The sequence below is a fragment of the Madurella fahalii genome (genome assembly GCF_045866475.1).
Source record: "Madurella fahalii IFM 68171 DNA, scaffold_1, whole genome shotgun sequence".
Classification (NCBI taxonomy): domain Eukaryota; kingdom Fungi; phylum Ascomycota; class Sordariomycetes; order Sordariales; genus Madurella; species Madurella fahalii.
In genome coordinates, this window is record NW_027263971.1 from 3,858,099 (window position 1) to 3,877,040 (window position 18,942).

Below are 18,942 nucleotides of genomic sequence, written 5' to 3' on the forward strand. Positions count from 1 at the left end.
TTGGGTCGGGGCTGCGGCGCATATTTCCCCGTTCGCAGGGTAGTTAGCAAGGTTGAGGCAAAGGAAGCAAGTCGTATTTTGTCCAACCACAGCCGTTTCGCGGGCTGCCTCAAGGGAGGCTGACGGTGAGGAGCGAATGACACGGCCCGCCGACTTGCTCATGCATCACCGGAGCGATCCGTGTCAGTGACGAGGAGCCCGACCTCGAGCTGCATCTCCCCGTCTCCACTGCATTGCATGCTGCACGTACTATGAGATGTCAGTGGTTGATCGAATCGAGTTTGCTGGTTGGGGAAACGAGGGGTGCAAAAACGTGCGCTCCGCCTGCGATCGGCAAACTGCCCCACTATAACTGACTGGCCCCTCGAGTGCCCGATTGGGCCCTTTTTTCTAGCACAAAGCCCAGTTCAACGTCAATGCTATGTACCTGACTGGGATTCTCAGCCGGCCAGGGCTTCAGGTTTTAAGAGAGAGCCATCTTTTGTTCATTCGCAACGCTGTTGCAAAGCACTTTGTTACAAACCCTCCTGTGTAACAGAGACTATTTCGGCCTGATTGGCCTCGAAGAACAGCCGGTCCGGGGCTCTGGGAAGAGGGGACAGCGTGTGCTTGAAGGATGGCGTTCTCATTCTCCTTTGCACGCGACGACATAGAGGAGGACGACTCTCCTTTCACTCCTCCTAGGGAGACGGCGGACAGGGCGGCGATGCAGTCGCCATCAGCGGCGGGCGCCTTCCCAGTCCAGGGGAAACCCCAGCTCCCACCCACTCCGCATGATCTCGATGTCATTCTCTCGAGGCTACCGTCCAAGATCGCATTTGGCTTGCTCACCGTGGATCTCGGAGACGGCCGGAACCTCCGGATACCCCGCCGCGAATTGTGGGATGTGCGTGTCCAGCTGATGGCCGAGGAGAATGTCGACAACCCTGCTGAGTCGGAGGCTGGTCTTGGGGAGCACGACGTCAAGACGGGCATTTATGAGGGCGGCTTCAAGAGCTGGGAGAGCAGCGTCGACCTGGTCAAAGTCCTTACATCCGAGGGGATAGTAGATGTCTTGAACCGAGATCCCTGCGTCTTGATCGAGGTGCGGCAAATGTCCCCGCAGTCTTACTACCGTTGAGGTGGCATCGTTTGCTGACCGGTTCTTGCAGCTTGGTTGCGGTACAGCCTTGCCGTCTCTCGTTCTGTTCCAGTGGGCGTTGACGGAGAGAAAGTCCGAATTGCAGCACCCGCTGGTACTCACCCTTGCCGACTATAATCCGACCGTTCTCTATCTCGTGACTGTACCGAACCTCATTCTCGCCTGGGCTCTCCACCAGCGAGAACAGCTGCCCTTCCTCGAGGAGGCTTTCGCTACTGATGGAGAGTTGGAGTTGACTCCAGACGTGCTCGAAGCCTTCAAGAAGTCTCTTGTCTCTAACCAGATCACATTGTGTTTCCTGTCGGGAGCGTGGTCCCCAGAGTTTGTTGATCTCCTTTACCGCTCAACTGTTCCTGCGAATCTCGCAGGCAACACGAAGACCCTGTTGCTGGGGTCCGAGACTATCTACTCCCCATTTGCTCTGGAAAGCTTTAGCGACACGCTTCTCTCGATCCTAAAACGAGAGCACCGTGAGCGTCCAAGTGGCACCGCTAGGGCTCTCGTTGCTGCGAAGAGGCTCTACTTCGGCGTTGGGGGTTCACTGGACGACTTTATCCACAAGATGAGGGGACTTGGCGTCGGGGTCAAGACGCTGTTCGAAGAGACGCAGGGCGTTCATCGGGGCGTTGTTGAATGCCTGCTCTCTTGATCACAGCCGCCTAACTGGAGGCAGGGGCCGGGTCGGTGCGCTCTCGAGCGTCGGCCTGGACAAAATTACCCCGCCGCGGGCCAACCAGGGGATCCTGATGCTCGCCTGGGTTGATATCTCAGGTTGCGAGACGGGCCACGATGCTTGTTGGCAGTTTCTCGGAAGCAGAAACGAAGTTTCAAAAGGTCTTCTCTGCCAAGTTTCGCCCCTGCTCTGAGGCATCCAACAACGTGAACCGGCAAATCCCCTGTTTAACCGCGCCGAAGGTGTTTTCAAAGCGCAGCGCCTAAATTGGAATCTGGAAGGAGTCGTTGAACTCTCGTTTCTGGCGTCGACAAACGAATACTACTTGAAACCATGGAACATTAGGCAACGCCCGCGCCCCGTGTTCGGTTGATCATCGACCTGTAAAATCCGGACGTGTGAAGCGGACAATTGTCATCAACAGCTGCATGCACCTGATGTTAGCCATCAGGAAACTTCAATTGGCGCCGACAATCTTCCCGAGTGGGGTTCATTGTTGTCCGCCAGACTGGCAGGTACCTCTCTGTGGTCTGATATGAGGCTTTCCGAGACGTGGACGGAACGGCGGAGGAGGCACGGAGGGGCGAAATGCATAGACGCGCACACAACTCGGCGCAGCAGCTGGAAACACCCCAAATTTGCATCATCGGCAGCAAAGTCTCGGCCAGCACCGGGCGCAACGCACAAATGACGATCCAATACCGTGCAGCATGGTCCGCCTCTGCGTTTTGTGCTGTAGACCGGCCAAAATACAGTCACTAGGTCCATGTGACACGAGAACCGCAGTGTGCGGATTGGGCAATCGCGCGGTCTCGTAGTGTAAACCTTCCTCTGCGTTACCGCTTTGCTGGCGATTCATCACGGTGGTTGCTGGGCGCATTGGGGGCGGAAACAGATGGCACCCTGCAGGAGCTAGCTAAGTGGCTCGGATCCCACGGCCAGAAATGCCATCCTATTTTATATCGATGTCGCTTTCGCGTTGGCAAACCATGTCAAAGACGAAAATCTTGGTAGTTCTGGAGAACTCGAACTGGACTGGACAGGACGCCTCCCCCGTTATGGTATCCCCGGCCAATAAGGCTCTCTGCAGCAGCCGATCGCGTGCAGCGAGATGAGGGACCCACTGTGCACATCCCACGTGAAGAATCTGGAATGCAGCAGCTTGCAGTTGTCTCTCAACAGATGCATCGCAACGTAGGAAGGGAGCGGGTTCGCGCAGGTCTCCTGCCATGTCCTCACCTGGCTGTGCTTTCCACCTCGATATCAGAGCCGCGCCGCGAGACCCGCCGCTCCAGAGGAGTTTTTACCGCCATTGCAGGGCTACCCGCGCTTTTCAACTTGGAATCAGCAATGCAACGGCTAATTTCCGCCATCGACGCCGCAGACGCTAGACCGAGTACGGAAACCAGGACTAGCCGAAAGGCGACGAGGGCGTAGCCGAGGCAGCAACTTGCTGGTCACTTCCTGGATGCAATGTAAAACGAAGAGCTATATATTTGCTCACAAAGTTCTTTGCGCCGTTGTCCTGCGATAGAATTGAACTGTACGTTAAATGTTTGCGCAGTCGATCAAGGTGCTGATGTGGGATTCATGCCGAAGTTGCTCTCTGATCTCTATTGGTCTATGGGGGGAGACCGCACGGATTCGGCAGGCCAGGCATTCTCGGCACCCCTGTCCGTCTCTGCCCCAGCCTTCCCGCTCTGCCGTTCCTGGTTCCTTGATACCACTCTGTCTGGGGAACCTGCCTTGCGCTAACGAATAATTATTTCGGCGGCTCTTATTGGCGTGATGAGGGCGATGTCCCCCAGGCATCGCGCGTCCTTGGCTGCTCCGCTTGATATTTTGGCCCCTGTGTGTGCCGCCGCCATCCTTCCTGGCCTTTCCCCTTCCTTCCTTCCTTCCCGTCATTCAAACCTCGGACTCTGTCTCAGGACTGCGGGTGGTTTTAATCCCATAATAATCAATTCGACCTTCTCCACGATCATTTCGCCACTTACTTTCATTCCAGTTCCCAATTGCCGTACGGTCGCGACATCTCACCCCGTTTTGATAAACCCAAACATTCCATCGTCTAACTGGTACGTACGTCAGCGCTCGCACGACGAGATTGCGCGTCCTGATCGCCCCCATCGAGTCATTGGTCTCGACTTTCCTCCCGCGTTTCCTCCCCAAAAACCTCGGTGTGCGCTAACTGATTGTCTCCGTTGTCAGTCGCGCCATTGTTTACTCAGCATCTATCCGCAATGAAGTTCTCGTTTGCCACCGTTCTCGCTTTCGCGGCCGCTGTGTTCGCTCGGCCAAGGTTCCTCAACTCGGATTACGCGATTGAGGAGAATGTACCCATCACTCTGCGCTGGGGCGACGCCGTCGGGCCCGTCACCATCACCCTGATGACCGGCCCTGAGGATGACCTCGAGGTTGTCATGGACATCACCTGTGAGCGCGCTCTGTCTCCCGTGTTTTCGAGTCCATTGCGCTAACGGGGATGGTAGCTGGCGAGACGGGCACTTCGTTCACCTGGACCCCGGCGGACATTCCTTCTGGCACTTATGCCCTCCGGATTACCGACTCGACGGATGATCCCAACTACAGCCCCCCGTTCCAGTACGTCGGCACTGGCGAGCTCCCCTCGAGCACCAGCTCCGTCTCGTCCGTCACGCGCACTAGCACCGTTTCGAGCAGCGAGACGTCTAGCGCCACCGAGACGTCAACAGAGACGTCGACCGAGACCACGACCAGTGCTGAGAGCTCGTCTACTACTACCGTCTCGACTAGTAAGTTTCAATCTTGACAATTCATGGTGCCTCTCTGGAGCCGAATGCTCACACATCTCTCCAGCGTTCACCACGTCCTCGTCCCCTACTAGGACCACCTCCGACCCGGACAACACGGACGCCCCCGACAACACCAACGCCGGCCAGCGCTTCGTCTCGCCTCTTGCCCTCGTCCTGGGCACCGTTGCCGCCCTCATCTTCTTTAACTAAGAAGCTACCGGGTGATACGGTTCTGGGTTGTTGGTTTGGGTTGGGCCTTAGTCGCTCTTGTGCTTGATGGATTCGTCTTCTCGTACATATGTTGTTCTTGAAGATGCTGTAATTGGTATGCTGCGGTCGGCTCCATGCGAATCGCGTCGCGGTAAACTAGGTCAGAATCTTGAGTAGGTCGAGGAGGTTAAGGGGTATGATTACAGACATGACAGGGACGTTTTGTTATGGCCCCGTTGTCCGGGATGGATATGTCCTGGGGGGTTAGTTGATGTCGCTAATGGCTTGCTACTGCCTGATACCACCGGCCGCGGTTTGCATGTTAATGAGAATTGAGGAGGGTTTGGTATGAGTGGTGTGTTTATACCTACCTAGTCAGGGAATTAATATCTTATTTTTTTCAAAAAATGTGGAAGAAAGACTGTTTTTTGGTGCCCACTAGTAGGAGTGTTGGGGTCTTGATCTCCACTTGCCGGTCATAGGTGCGCATGGAAACTGTTCGCTCATCTGGTCTTTTGTGCGGCCGGCTGCAGGCCGGAGTATCACAGCTGACGCAGCCCTACAGGCTCGCAGCACTCCTTATCGCATCCCCGCTTGGGCGACGGGAGACAGCCGCCATGGCCGCGACGCATCGCTCCACAAATATCTGTCAATCTGACAGCTGCAGGCATGCGCTGGCCCCATGTATTGGTTGTGTGACAGCGGGTGAGTGAGCAACGGACATATCGGACGAGAAGTATACCGCATCCTCCTCCATTTTGGCAGTCTGCTGTGAACAAGCCGCTGCAGCCGGCCCGACGCTTGTATTGTGAGATTTTGTCTTTCGCTGTTCCTATCCAATCAAGTAAAATACCTGCTTGTCTCTGAAGCGCGTCATCCATGGTGGCTCCGAGCCTCTCAAGCATCATATCTAAAAGCTGCTAACTTTGTCGCCCATGGTAAAACAAAATCGGATGGACCAGTTCTCCGCAAGCACACCAACCACTCCTATCCATCCGAATTTCCTCTTGTCTATCCCAACTATGCGTGAGTGCCCCAACATGAGAATCCCATTAGACTTCCGTCAGCTTCTATGTCGTAGAGCCCTTTTAAGATTGGCTTGGCCGCTACCGGCCAGCAGGACAGTTGTGGAAGAGACAAAAGAATACAAAACGCCCGGCAATGCCCCCGTATATCGGTCTTGCTTTTGGAGAATCCCGTCCCCGGCCCTCGCCATCCACACCAACATCAACAAACGAGAATTTTCGGTTCGAAACACGAGGGTATGTGTGCTTCGGCTGCGTGTTATGTGCAATCAAAGCTTAGCCTTGACTGGCGCCTCCTCCTCTGACACCAGCACCACCACGGCGCAGATATCGTCCTCCTTCCCGCCGTGCCACACCTCGTGCGGGTAGTACTTCTTGACCTCCTTCGCGAACGGCCCGTCCAGCCTCCTGTTGACACTGGCGGCTTTAGCAGCGGCCACGATCTGGGTCGCTAGCATGCTCTGCAGTGTGGCGTCCGGCTTGGGCGGGCGACTACTTGCCGCCCCTTCCTCGGCAGTATTAACTTCCCCTAGCCCAGTGTACGGCCTCAGATCCGGTGCCACCTGTACTCCCTTATCGGTGCTCTCCCACGCGCCGGCCTTGGCCATGGTCCGGCTGACGATGCGCAGCACGTCCTGGTTGAAGAGGTTATCCCACAGCCCGTCGCTCGCGAACACGAGGACGTCGCCGTGCCGCAGCCGGTGGCGCGTTACCTCGGCGTCGCGCGGCTGGTCCATGAGCTGGGCGCCGCCGAAGGCCGCGGCCCGCAGCAACATGCTCGGCGGCACGACGCTGAGCTGGTACGGGGTATTGAATGCGTGCGTCTGCGGCTCGCTCGAGGCGTGCACCCCGTTCAGCCGCAGGATGATGAAGCCGCTGTCGCCCAGGTTGGCTACCTCGACCGTGCCGTTTGCCGTCAGCAGGCCGACCACGGCGGTGCTGCCGCCGGCTTTTATCGCGGGGTCGTGGCAGACGGCTTCGTACCCCTTTTGCATCAGCTGCCGCGCCGTCAGGGGCTTGCCCGTCCCTCCCATCGTGGCTGTCGCCGCCGTGGCCGCGGCGGCCATGTAGTCACAGAAGGCGTGCGAGAAATCAGCCGGGTCGACGCCGCTGTCCATCCATCCACCCACGCCGTCTGCTACGCCGAGCGCGACTTCGCCCGGGTTGCCGCCGAGGCGGCTCACGAAGAAGGCATCTTGCCCGGACTCGGGCCGCGAGGCTTTCCCACGGCCAGCTTTTGGCGGTTGTACGCGGTTGTACGGATTGAACTGGAAAATGTGGGTTGAGGGGTCGTAGGCGCGGCCTTTGGCGATGTATGATGCCGCGACATTGTAGACAAACTTGCTGTTTGGGGACGGTGCTGATGTGGAATAACGGGCACCGCCCGTTGAGGTCGACACGGTGGCCCGACCAGAGCCCCCAGTCTTTAGTTGCGATGGCACTGCTGTGTTGGATCTCGCCGATGGTGCAGTCGCTGGCAGTCGAATTGCCCGTCTGGAACTAGAGGAAGCCGTACGAATGGGGGCCGGCGACATTCGCATGCCGCTGACAGCCCCCGCAAGCGGCGTTGATGTTGTGGGGCGGAGAGCGAGCTGGATTGCGCGGACGGCACCATTTGTGACGGCCATTTCGTGGTGACGGACGACGGAGTGAGGACTTTTGCACGTGCGGCTCCGTCGGGCCCGCGGAAGGACTGGGAGGTTTAAGTCGACAGGTTCGTGTTTCGAAGCATCACGGGCGCTCGGATGGTGGAAGGGGTCGTTTCCAGCGGGAACTGCGGTGTCCGAGGGGCATTGGGTCCGCCGTTGGGCTGGGAAGATCGCGCCGCGTTTCTTCGGCCTAGGCTAGGACCCCCGAGTGCTGCTGACGATTGAGGTCGGTGAACCCACAGCTGCTACGCTATTATGTCACCTTGCTGATGGGGTCACTGGCGTATGCTGAAATTTCATGCACGTGTGGAGACCGACGGCGTTTGTCGGGATCCCTGCTGCGCCGCCCCGGTTCGGATCGGCTGGGAGTAGATCGCCCCTGCACACCCTCTTCGGCTCATGATCCGGGACACTGACTTACCTTATTCCTCTTGCCCGTCTCTATCGAGTTGTCTTCGAAAGTTCGATTGGCTCCCAACACCACAGTAACGTAGCTTCTCAACCGTTCGGCTGCCTTAAGTTCTTGGTCCGTTTCTTTCCAAGCCTTCGTTTCCCTATAGTAGTCTTATCCCCAAAACACCAAGAATTGGCAGTCCAGAATGTTCCGGTTCCCTGCTATTTCCCTCGTACGCACTTTCATTCGGGATTCTAAACCAGTCTTCAAGTCACTTGTGAGCTTGCTAGGTCGTCTCTACCGGATCGTGAGAACGATTGTTAATTATGGGGTTGACATGCTTCAACTAAACTCATATCTCATGCCGGATTAAGCATCTTTGGGCTCATTAAAGGGACGAAAGCCTCCACCGGGCGTCTTAGGATTTGCGCATACAAAATTGCGACTTTGCAATCCTATGATTGATTAGTAGATCTACCTATCAATATCCCCCTCTCAAATCCCAGCTACTGCTGTATTTATTGGACACAAAAGTTAAGCTCGCGCGATGCTGTGGTTCGGCCCGTGGGTAGCTGAAACGTCGTAGCATCATGAAACCTCTCGCTCTCCGGCGTGCAGCCCCAGCGCCACTGCCGTTCCCTACTCAGTGGCTGCGGCTCGGAGACAGGGGTCGCCTGTAACACCCCTACTGTATGGGATAACAGGGATGGCTACGGAGGTACCTCCATGCTTGCAAGCCTTCGGGGGCATAGCGAAAGCACGACCCCTCCATGATCAACGCTGTTGCCCGCCACGCCCGGGAAGCATAGAAGATGTGATCTCGACTCGTCAGCAACGGCGATATCTTGTTTCAAAGCCCTAGAACCTATTTTCCTTCTCTCCCTCCTTTGTTTGGATTTGTTCTACTTCACATCATTCCCATCGTTTGCGCATCGACCACATCTCTGCGCTCTGCACTTACTGATTTGGACGACGTTTGTCGTCCGACCAAGTCCCTACCCCTTCAATTCTCGTCCGAACTCCCGGCATATCCGGCGCCCCTTCTTGGCCATGGCCGTCATGGCCGCGATGCTCGCCCCGCGGCAGTTCCAGAATTGCACTCGAACCCCGGATGGTTTCATTGACGAAACCAGCTGCTATGTGCCATTCTGGAGCACAAGGGTAAAGGAGCAGCTGCTTATATCCGATCACAGAGCAACAACACGCTAATGTTTTTGGTAGACTGGCACTATTGTCAAGTGGTCGCTTTTTTTCGCTATCATAGTTGTTTTCGGGCTCTACCTCCTGATAGGCTATGTGCATGCGCAGAAACGGTTAAGCAAGGGCCTCGCACCCCTGGGTTATCACCGGGTATGTTCTGCCATCGGACAGGCTCAGCCCATTGAGTACTAACTGTACGATAGTTCCTGGTCCCTCGCTCGACCCTCGCTCAAGTCGACCCTCGCTACCGGTATCCGCAGTCGACAAGCACCACCATCCACCCGTACGCCCCGGACAGTCAGTACTACGACATGCACGCGATGCCTCCGCCGGTATACGACCCCAATGCGCCGCGCCCGCCTACGTACGAGCCGCCGGCCGGTTCGACAAAGACAGACCCTAGCCAACCGCAGGAACGGGGTCAACAAGCGGCGGGAACGAGCACCGAGTATGCGCCGCCGCCTGGCCCCCCGCCAATCTCGGGCCAGCCTCCGGATTACACGCCGCCTCCGGGACCCCCACCTGGTACCATCCAACCTCAAAGCACGGGGGATACCAATCCTTTCCGGGGCTGATGGAATGGCTCCATATCAGAGGCGAGGAGTTGCGGGAGTAAAGAGGAAACGTTCTCTATTAGGGAATGAGCATTGGACAGGTTCAAAATCACCACGGGCTTGTTCCTCTTGGCGTTAATAAGTTGCAAGGAACTGGCGCTGGAGTTTTTCGGCGTAACATTCTCGATTTTTTTTTTTTCTTTAGTTTATATGGAATAACACACACGGCCCTCAGATTGTTGGGGTTCGAACAGCCGTATCAAGAATAACAATACGATAAAAGGATTATTGGCCCAAACCAAGACGTCCTGAGCAGATTCTCTGTGTAAAACTGGACTCCGTGAACACCTCGCTGCAAACGGAACCCACCCATAATGCGCCATTCAATGCCCGAGTGTGTGTGCGCCATATGAGTATCCACCAAGCCAAGCCAAATTCCCAAATCCTAGTTCCTAATCCAACTCCATGGCGTCTGGGTCCTCAACTAACGGCGCACCCGACACCTCAGCATCCATCGGCACAACCCCCGGCACGACCTCCTTCTCAGCAGCTTGCTTTTCCCGTGCCCTCGCTCTCGCCTCAATGATCGCCCTACGCACACTGTCCTTCTCCGCGGGCACCGAGATGGAGCTCGGCACGCTGTAGAGCACCAGCTCCCTACCGGCTGCGGCATTCTGCGGCTTCTCGAGTATGAGCGGCGGGATCCGGCTCGTGCGCAAGTGCTTCTCAATGTCGGGCAGGAAGAGCAGCTTGCCGGACTCGGACTCGGCGTCCGACTCGGAGAGCTCGTCGTCGAGGTTGTAGATGTAGACTTTGTACTTTGTGTCGTCGAGGCGCATCTGCGAGTCGTCGTCTTCGACCGAGCCGGCGCGGGATTTGCGGCGGCTGGGTTTCCTGCCGGCGGATTGCCATTCGGATTGCGACGAGTTGGAGTTCTCGACGGGCACGTAAAGCTTCTGGCCGGATTGTTCTGGTTGCGGGGTTAGCTGGAAGGGGACCGATTGGTTGCGGCGCGGCATGCCTAGATTAAGTAAACTCATGCGCTTGGAAAGGCGCTCATTGTTTTCTGGGGCTGCCTCGGGCTTGCGCTTGCGAGGGGTTTGTGTTGGTACTTGGTGCTGTTGTTGCGTTGTGAAGTGTGCATGGTGGTGATGATGTTGGTGTAAGTGGTGGTCAATGCCGAACCCGTCCGCCTCCTGGTGCGGTACGTAGTTTGCAAGCATCTCTCTTTTTTTTTTTTTTTTTTTCCCTCCTTTGCAGCTCTTCTTGCCCACGTCGCTTCACCAATTGACACCTCAGACCCGCTGCCAGCCGCGCAGGGTTGGAATCGTATTAGTTATTGTCCAATCAGTGCAAAATTCCAGGTCTGGGTCAGAGATAACAAGAGGGCCGATATCGCGAGGGGAGGATAAGGGGAGAGATGTTGGGAGGTCTGCGGATGGAGAAGTCGTTGTGGTTGCGCCGGTCAAAGAGCGGGCGTGGCACGAGCTGCTATCGCACGGGCTATGCGACCTTGAGTCATTGCTCGCGAACCTTCCACCACAAAAGCCTCGCTGCCCCGCAGCCTTCTAGACTCGAGAAGTTTCGAGCAGCCACCACCACGCCCCTAACCGCATCCCACTTCCCGCGCACTGCCCGGATCGACGTGCACCCCGGGAGACCATCGATTTTTGGATTCGCTTATCGGTGTTACTCGCGATCCTCTGCATTGCGTGCCATGGCCGAAGTCAAGTGGACAGGACCCCGCGTCCGCAAGACCTTCCTGGACTATTTCGCAGAGAGGGGCCATTCGATCGGTAAGGCACTGCCGCCACCAACTACCCCGCGATGCGATGCGGCGCGCCTCTGTCTGCGCCCATGCAATGCAGCTTGCGCACCGCAGACGGGCCAAACCTTTTAGCCCATCTTGAGCATCAATGTGATATTCTTTTCTATTCGCCTGGAGCGTGCTGACCACTCTGCGTTGCGCAGTGCCGTCGTCCTCGGTCGTCCCTCACAATGACCCCACCTTGCTCTTCACGAACGCGGGCATGAACCAGTTCAAGCCGGTGTTCCTCGGAACAATTGGCAAGACTGAGCCCATTGCCCAGCTGAAGCGTGCGGTCGATACACAGAAGGTGAATCGCAGCTTTCTGCTGTCCTCCCGGGGCTCCTGTGCTGATTTCATCCTTGACAGTGCATTCGTGCAGGTGGCAAACACAACGTATGTTTCGGCTGAACCCCTTTCCTAGTTCAGTGTCATGCTAATATTGCCGATACAGGACCTCGACGATGTCGGCAAGGACAGCTACCACCATGTGAGCGCCGCTCATAGCATCCTCGAAAGCCACGCTGGCTAACTCATCGACAGACCTTTTTCGAAATGCTGGGCAACTGGTCCTTCGGCGACTATTTCAAGAAGGAGGCGATCCAATGGTCATGGGAGCTCCTGACTAAAGTCTACGGCCTTGACCCAAACCGCCTCTACGTCACGTACTTTGAGGGCAATCCCGCGATGAACCTTGAGCCGGATCTCGAGGCAAAGCAGCTGTGGCTCGAAGTCGGTGTCCCTGAGGACCACATCCTACCCGGAAATATGAAGGACAACTTCTGGGAGATGGGCGACCAAGGGCCGTGCGGGCCTTGCAGCGAGATTCACTACGACAAGGTTGGCGGGCGGAATGCTGCGCATCTCGTGAACCAGGATGATCCGCTCGTGGTTGAAGTGTGGAACAACGTCTTCATGCAGTTCGACCGGCAGAAAGATAAGACGCTCAAGCCCCTGCCTGCGAAGCACATCGACACAGGCATGGGATTTGAGCGCTTGGTGTCCGCTCTTCAGGACAAGAGCTCGAACTACGCGACCGATATTTTCACCCCCTTGTTCGAGAAAATCCAGGAGGTGACCGGTGCCCGGCCGTACACTGACAAGTACGGGAAGGACGATGTTGACGGCATCGACACGGCTTACCGTGTCGCTGCCGACCACATCCGACTGCTCGCCTTCGCCATTGCCGATGGTGCTGCGCCCAACAATATCGGGCGGGGCTACGTTGTCAGGCGCGTCCTTCGCAGGGGTGTGCGGTACGCCAGGAAATACTTCCAGGCCGAGATTGGCTCCTTCTTCTCGAGCATCCTGCCTGCTCTAGTCGAGCAGATGGGCGAGCAATTCCCCGAGCTCAAGAAGAAGGCTCAGGACATCAAGGAGATTCTCGACGAGGAGGAAGTGGCCTTTGCCGTCACGCTGGATCGGGGCGAGAAGCAGTTTGAGAAGTATGCAGCGCTTGCCATCAAAGGTGGTCAGAACAAGCTCTCCGGCGCCGATGTGTGGCGGCTTTACGACACATTCGGTTTCCCCGAAGATCTCACCAAACTCATGGCCGAGGAGCGGGGTCTCACCATTGACGAGGCCGAGGTCGAAGTCGCGCGGGAGAAAGCGAGGGAGGCCAGCAAGGCTGTCAAGGAGGCTGTCCAAACATTCCCCAAACTCAATGTGCACCAGATCGCCGAGCTGGAGAGCACAATAAAGATCGCCCGGCCAGACTCGGAACCCAAGTACCAAAAGGGAGACACCAAGGGAAAGGTCCAATTAATATTCACCGGCAACGAGTTCCGCACTACTAGCAAGGAGCTTCCACCGAAAACCCCTCTTGGTCTGCTGCTTGACAAGACGAACTTCTATGCGGAGTCGGGTGGCCAAGTTGCCGATACTGGACGGATCATCATCGACGGCATTGCAGAGTTCAAGGTTCTCGACGTTCAGGAGTACGGCGGTTACATCGTGCACAACGGCTATCTAGAGTATGGCGAACTCACTGCAGGCGACGAGGTGATCTGCGAGTACGACGAGCTGCGGCGCCAACCTATCCGGAACAACCACACCGGCACCCATATTCTCAACCATGCGCTGAGAGAGGTGCTCGGTGACGAGGTTCACCAGAAGGGGTCCCTTGTGGACCAAGACAAGCTTCGGTTCGACTTCAGCCACAAGAGTCAGGTGAGCCTGGAGGAAATCAAGAAGATCGAGGATATGTCGAACGAGGATATCAGGAAAAACCTCAAGACATATGCCAAGGATGTTGATCTGGATCTCGCTCGGGAGATTGAGGGCGTCCGGGCCGTGTTTGGCGAGACATACCCCAACCCGGTGCGTGTCGTGTCGATCGGTGTGGACGTCGACGAGCTCCTCAAGAACCCCAAGAACCCCGAGTGGCGCAAGGTTAGCGTAGAATTCTGCGGCGGCACCCACGTCGAGGCGACGGGCCTCATCAAGGACCTAATCATTGTCGAAGAGAGTGGTATCGCGAAGGGCATCCGCCGTCTCGTCGCCTACACGGGTGACGGTGCCCACCAGGCCCAGCGGGACGCAAAAGTCTTTAGCGAGAAGCTTGACCACATCCAGGCGCTCGAGTTTGGCCCGCAGAAGGCTGCCGAAATCAAGGCTGCCGCGGTCGAGCTTGACGCGTTGGCCATCTCTACGCTCACCAAGGAGGAATTGCGGCAGCGGTTCGCCAAGATCCAGAAGGAGGTTGTCGACGAGCAAAAGAAGCGGCAAAAGGCCGAGAGCAAGACGGCGCTCGATACCGTCCAGGGTTACTTCAAGAAGGAGGAGCACAAGGACGCCAAGTTCTTCGTGGGCCATCTCCCTATCTCGGCCAATGCCAAGGCGATCGCCGACGTCATGACGTACTACAAGTCCAAGGATAAGGAGCGGACTGTCTATGTCTTTGCGGGCAGCAAGGAGGATGCGGTTATGCACGCCGTCTACGTTGGCACGGTAAGTCTCTCGAAGTAGTCCTCCGGACGTTGACATAGGGGTTCGCTGACGGTTTTCGCGTGTGTGTTGTAGCATCTCTCGTCCAAGGGTATCACGGCTGAGCAGTGGACCGCGGCCGTCACCGAGGTCATTGGCGGCAAGACGGGCGGCAAGGAGCCCAGTCGCCAGGGCGCGGGCGCTGAGCCGGCAAAGCTCGACGAGGCCGTTGCCAAGGCGGAGCAGTGGCTAGTCGAGAAGATGAAGGAACTCAACATCTGAGCTCTTCCAAGGGAGAATTGAGAGGGAATTATGATGTTTGGTGCTGGTCAAGTGGCTCGGATCCTTGTAGGGGGAGGCGGGCAGATCATGGTCAAGTTTCAAATGTATTCAATCACTTTGCGCCTGTCTCTCGGGTTTCCGGGATAGACTGGTGAAATGAGTATGAAGCTTGGAGCAATCCCTGTTGGGGCTCTGTGGGGGGACGCGAGGCGAGACATCTCGGGCTGATATGAGAGCATAATGTGTGTATAGACAAGACGTGCCCTGCAACCGTGGCGGGCAGGTAGGGTTGTATTTGTTACAAGGTTGCATATATGTACAGTAGGGTGGTTTTGTTTACACAGTATATAGCACACTGGCGTTTTTGTACCATGTCAGCAGAGGGTTTTCGCCGCTCCGCGTCTCTGTCTCCTCGAGGTAGGCCCATCTGCGCATAAACTCCTCGTGGGAGAGCACACGGGTCAGCTTGCCTGTGATGGCTTGGTACGTGGCCTCTGCAGTCTGGAAGTTGGTGGGAAACATTATGTCAAAGTAACCCTGATGAACCTGGAACTCGTCTTGTTAGTTTGCCTACACCTCCCTGGGTCGGCTATTTTTCAGGCTTGGTGACTCACTAATGGCGTAGTGACCGGCACCGGCTTTCTTTGGAACCGCGTCTGCACGATCGGCGCGTTCAACCCCTTAGTAGCATCGGGCAGCGAGTGGAAGTCGCTCGTCAGGAGCCGGTGGGCGGGGAAGTACCGCCCCAGCACCTCAAAGAACTGCATCAGCCGCGTGGGTATGTACTCGGGCGCGCTGAGGTTGGCGGCCAGCGGCTTCTGCAGCGCGAGCCATCTGCCTAGGCGGGTGGACGGGTACGGCAGCTTATGCCGGCCGTCTGTGGCGGCGTCGCGCACGCGGAGGAAGCGCGCTGCCACAGGGTCCAGGTGGGGCGTGTAGAACTCGTAGAAGTCGCCGGCCTCGTCGATCAGGACGAGGCCTTGGTGCGGCGTCTCGGTCGCGAGGTCGTACCGGATGACGTCGTGCGCAAAGTTGTCAAAGACCTCGAAGGCGAGGAAGAAGCAGGGGGACGGCACCGGGTTGGTCCAGTCGAAGATGGACTGGTTGATGATTTCCACCTTGTCCGCGTGGCCTCGCGCGTCGGCCGACTGCATCAGCTGGGAGTTTTGGAGGGCGGCGAGCTGCGTACTGATCTCGATGATCTTGTACTTTGTCCGGGCGTAGACGGCGGGCTCGACGTCGCGGATATAGTCGAGGATGTTGCGCATGAGGGTGCCGCGGCCGGCGCCCATCTCGTATATGATCAAATCATCGTAGGGGTAGGTGGTGAGTTTGTAGTTGGCGACGAGATAGCGGGCAATTGCCTCACCGTAGTAAGGCCGGAATAGGTCTGTTGGGGTGTACCAGAGCTGGCGAGTGTCGGTAGGGGACACGGCGTCGAGGGAATCCTCAAACTCGACGTAGCGGCGGGAAAGGAGCTCGTGGAAGTCGAGCTCGTCGTATAAGTTAGGGAACTCAAAGGGCTCGCCTGGTGTGAAGATGACGACTTGCTTCGAGAAGTAGCCGTAATGCGGGTTGTAGAGGCTATCTGAGGAGGGGGATGTCAACGACAGTCCATCGTATACCGTGGGTGGCCCCTTTCATCCAATGCGGCGAACCAACCTTCGATAAAGTCCCGCATGAGCATCTTGACACGGCGCGGCCGCTCTCTCCGGCCGCGGAGGTCCATGGCTGTTACGGTAGGATATTTCTTGAACTCTTCTGACATATCCTGCTGGAACACATCGGTCCTCTGCTGCCAATTGCTCTCGTTGTCGGCTATGCTGGCCCCCGAACCTCCACGGCCCCGGCTCACATAGGACCGAGGATGAGGCAGGAGCCGCAGCTGCTGCTGTCGGAGTCGCTGGCGCCGCACATCCCGGATTGCCGTTGCAAGCGTTGCCAGGTTCCTCCGCGATTGGCAGGTCGGATGGTGCCGGAAGAGTTGGCGAAAGAATTGGGTAACAATCGGAGAGTCCATCGTTCACACGATGATGGGCCGTCTGGCGGAGACCTCGATGGGTGCAAGTGATATGCCCGGAGCTGTGAGCCGGGAGCTGTAGCGATCAACGACCCGTGTTGCCCACTCCAGGGTCAACTTTTTCCAGGTGGCCCGAGCTCCCCTGGATTACAGGCTGCAAGACACGCGACCAGGGCGCGGGGTTCAGCCCCACAGTGCGGTTGACAAAGGGCCCAAGATCTGCCCTAGGCCTCGGCGAAGCGAAGCCCTCGGCGCCCCTAAAAACTTAGCTTATGCAAGCCGGTAGCTATGACATCAAGTACATTGTAAACATTCCCCGAAAGAGACGAGCTAGGACTTGTGCCCTGCGTCTTCTACCTAACTTTCACGGTGTTTATTTAGAAAAACATATCTATTCTCTCTTAGAACTTCTTTTTGGGACTAGATTTTCACCTTTCACCGAACCAGGAAATATGATGCCAGCGAAATGTCGCTGAGCGACCACCCCCGAGTCTATGGCACTGCCGCCTTAGCGGTGGCCTTTATCGCCGGCATATTCGTGACTTTAGGCTTCAAGGACCTCTACCCGGAGCTAGAAGCACGCTACCAGCGACAGAGAAAGCGTTATGGCAGGACAGGCACCTCATCCGCTGACCGGCGGCGAAGCAGCATGCTCTTCGGGCCCGTCAGCCTCGAAGACCGCGAGGAGTCTATGATGGGCCTCAGCCGGGCCGAGGGCATCGTCGACGGTATCGAAGGCACCATCGGCAACACGCCTCTCATCAGGATCCGCAGCCTCTCGGAAGCAACGGGCCGCACCATCCTCGCCAAGGCCGAGTTCCTCAACGGCGCAGGCGGCAGCCCAAAGGACCGCGTGGCCCTGAACATGATCCAGGTCGCCGAAGAGCAAGGCCTGCTCTCCCCGGGCCGCGGCGACACCATCTACGAGGGCACCGTGGGTAGCACGGGCATCTCGCTCGCCGTGCTGGCGCGCGCGCGGGGCTACAAGGCGCACATCTGCATGCCCGACGACATGGCCATCGAGAAGTCGGACCTGCTGCACCACCTCGGCGCGACGGTCGAGCGGGTGCCCGTGGCGCCCATCACGGACCCGGGTCATTTTGTCAACCTGGCCCGGGCGCGGGCCCGGGAGCACACGGCGGCGGCGGACACGCCCAGCCGGGGCTTCTTCGCGGACCAGTTCGAGTCGCTGGCCAACTACGCCGCGCACATGAAGACGACGGGGCCCGAGATCTACGCCCAGACCGACGGCCGCCTAGACGTCTTCGTCGCCGGCGCCGGCACGGGCGGCACCATCGCCGGCGTCGCCAAGTACCTCAAGGAAGAGCGCGGCATGGCGTCGCTGCGCGTGGTGCTGGCCGACCCGCAGGGCAGCGGGCTGTACAACAAGGTGCGGCACGGCGTCATGTACTCGTCGACGGAGCGCGAGGGGACGCGCCGCCGCCGGCAGGTCGACACGATGGTCGAGGGCATCGGCATCAACCGCATCACCGAGAACTTCGAGTCCGGGCGGAGTCTGATTGACGATGCGGTGCGCGTCACCGACGACCAGGCGTGTCGGATGGCCAGGTGGCTGGTGGAGCACGACGGGATCTTCATCGGGAGCAGCAGCGCGGTGAACTGTGTTGCTGCTGTGGTGACGGCGCTCAAGATGCCCAAGGGCAGCCAGGTTGTGACGATCCTGTGCGACTCGGGGACGCGGCATCTAAGCAAGTTCTGGAAGCACATCGCGGCCATGGGCCTGGAGGATGAAACGCAGGAACAAGATGAGGATCTACTTGCAGTGTTAGGCATCGAAGAAACGCAGAGGTAGCGAGCTGTGTGGTACTGGCCACGGCGGCATCAGCAAAAGCTCCATTGAAGAATTAGATGGATACCCCTATCAGCTAACATATCAACCGTTTCAAAAGCCCTCTGGTGCCGTGATCCTTTTGACGGTATTGGGGCTGGGTATCCCGCTGACATCGCCCCGAGACTAGAAAAAGAAGGAACAACCTACCATCAATCATCTATGGTACAAATTAACAACCGCTCCCCCCCACTCCCCCTCCTCCTCCTTAAAATCCCCGGCTCTAGTCTAGAGGCGTAATTCCCTTGTCTCCCAGGCAGAGATCATCGACATGTGCCGCTGCTCGGGTATCATGCAAGGTCACTCAATGGTGATTTCCTAAACTCCACCCCGTAGCCCAACAATCCCACGCCCCATCGAAATCAAACAAACATAAAATGTAAAACAGGGCAAATAAACGTTAGACAACCGTGTCCTATGTAAATCTGCTGTTATGAAG

At 57.3% G+C, this 18,942-nt stretch overlaps 8 protein-coding genes across 8 annotated transcripts; 5 read left to right on the forward strand and 3 right to left on the reverse strand.

The window, feature by feature from the left end:
* Nucleotides 1-616: 616 nt before the first annotated feature.
* Nucleotides 617-1,790, forward strand: MFIFM68171_01200 (protein-histidine N-methyltransferase; the record flags this gene model as incomplete). Its single annotated transcript, XM_071056622.1, has 2 exons — nucleotides 617-1,084; nucleotides 1,152-1,790. 2 exons carry the CDS (start codon nucleotides 617-619, stop codon nucleotides 1,788-1,790), a joined length of 1,107 nt encoding a protein of 368 aa, XP_070912723.1.
* Nucleotides 1,791-4,057: 2,267 nt separating this feature from the next.
* On the forward strand, nucleotides 4,058-4,798 carry MFIFM68171_01201 (uncharacterized protein; the record flags this gene model as incomplete). Its single annotated transcript, XM_071056623.1, has 3 exons — nucleotides 4,058-4,250; nucleotides 4,307-4,588; nucleotides 4,653-4,798. 3 exons carry the CDS (start codon nucleotides 4,058-4,060, stop codon nucleotides 4,796-4,798), a joined length of 621 nt encoding a protein of 206 aa, XP_070912724.1.
* A 1,294-nt stretch (nucleotides 4,799-6,092) lies between these two features.
* PTC7 (Protein phosphatase 2C 7) lies at nucleotides 6,093-7,451 on the reverse strand (the record flags this gene model as incomplete). Its single annotated transcript, XM_071056624.1, has 1 exon — nucleotides 6,093-7,451. The coding sequence occupies one exon, from the start codon at nucleotides 7,449-7,451 to the stop codon at nucleotides 6,093-6,095; it is 1,359 nt and encodes a 452-aa protein (XP_070912725.1).
* Nucleotides 7,452-8,916: 1,465 nt separating this feature from the next.
* MFIFM68171_01203 (uncharacterized protein) lies at nucleotides 8,917-9,641 on the forward strand (the record flags this gene model as incomplete). The annotated part of the gene is made up of 3 exons (XM_071056625.1): nucleotides 8,917-9,027; nucleotides 9,088-9,216; nucleotides 9,270-9,641. The coding sequence occupies 3 exons, from the start codon at nucleotides 8,917-8,919 to the stop codon at nucleotides 9,639-9,641; spliced, it is 612 nt and encodes a 203-aa protein (XP_070912726.1).
* A 431-nt stretch (nucleotides 9,642-10,072) lies between these two features.
* On the reverse strand, nucleotides 10,073-10,843 carry MFIFM68171_01204 (Transcription factor TFIIIC triple barrel domain-containing protein; the record flags this gene model as incomplete). The annotated part of the gene is made up of 1 exon (XM_071056626.1): nucleotides 10,073-10,843. The coding sequence occupies one exon, from the start codon at nucleotides 10,841-10,843 to the stop codon at nucleotides 10,073-10,075; it is 771 nt and encodes a 256-aa protein (XP_070912727.1).
* A 494-nt stretch (nucleotides 10,844-11,337) lies between these two features.
* ALA1 (Alanine--tRNA ligase) lies at nucleotides 11,338-14,634 on the forward strand (the record flags this gene model as incomplete). Its single annotated transcript, XM_071056627.1, has 6 exons — nucleotides 11,338-11,416; nucleotides 11,592-11,737; nucleotides 11,797-11,823; nucleotides 11,882-11,917; nucleotides 11,971-14,376; nucleotides 14,449-14,634. The coding sequence occupies 6 exons, from the start codon at nucleotides 11,338-11,340 to the stop codon at nucleotides 14,632-14,634; spliced, it is 2,880 nt and encodes a 959-aa protein (XP_070912728.1).
* Nucleotides 14,635-14,970: 336 nt separating this feature from the next.
* Nucleotides 14,971-16,654, reverse strand: MFIFM68171_01206 (Protein arginine methyltransferase NDUFAF7; the record flags this gene model as incomplete). The annotated part of the gene is made up of 3 exons (XM_071056628.1): nucleotides 14,971-15,180; nucleotides 15,249-16,222; nucleotides 16,297-16,654. 3 exons carry the CDS (start codon nucleotides 16,652-16,654, stop codon nucleotides 14,971-14,973), a joined length of 1,542 nt encoding a protein of 513 aa, XP_070912729.1.
* A 466-nt stretch (nucleotides 16,655-17,120) lies between these two features.
* Nucleotides 17,121-18,467, forward strand: cys12 (Cysteine synthase 2; the record flags this gene model as incomplete). The annotated part of the gene is made up of 1 exon (XM_071056629.1): nucleotides 17,121-18,467. The coding sequence occupies one exon, from the start codon at nucleotides 17,121-17,123 to the stop codon at nucleotides 18,465-18,467; it is 1,347 nt and encodes a 448-aa protein (XP_070912730.1).
* Nucleotides 18,468-18,942: the final 475 nt, after the last annotated feature.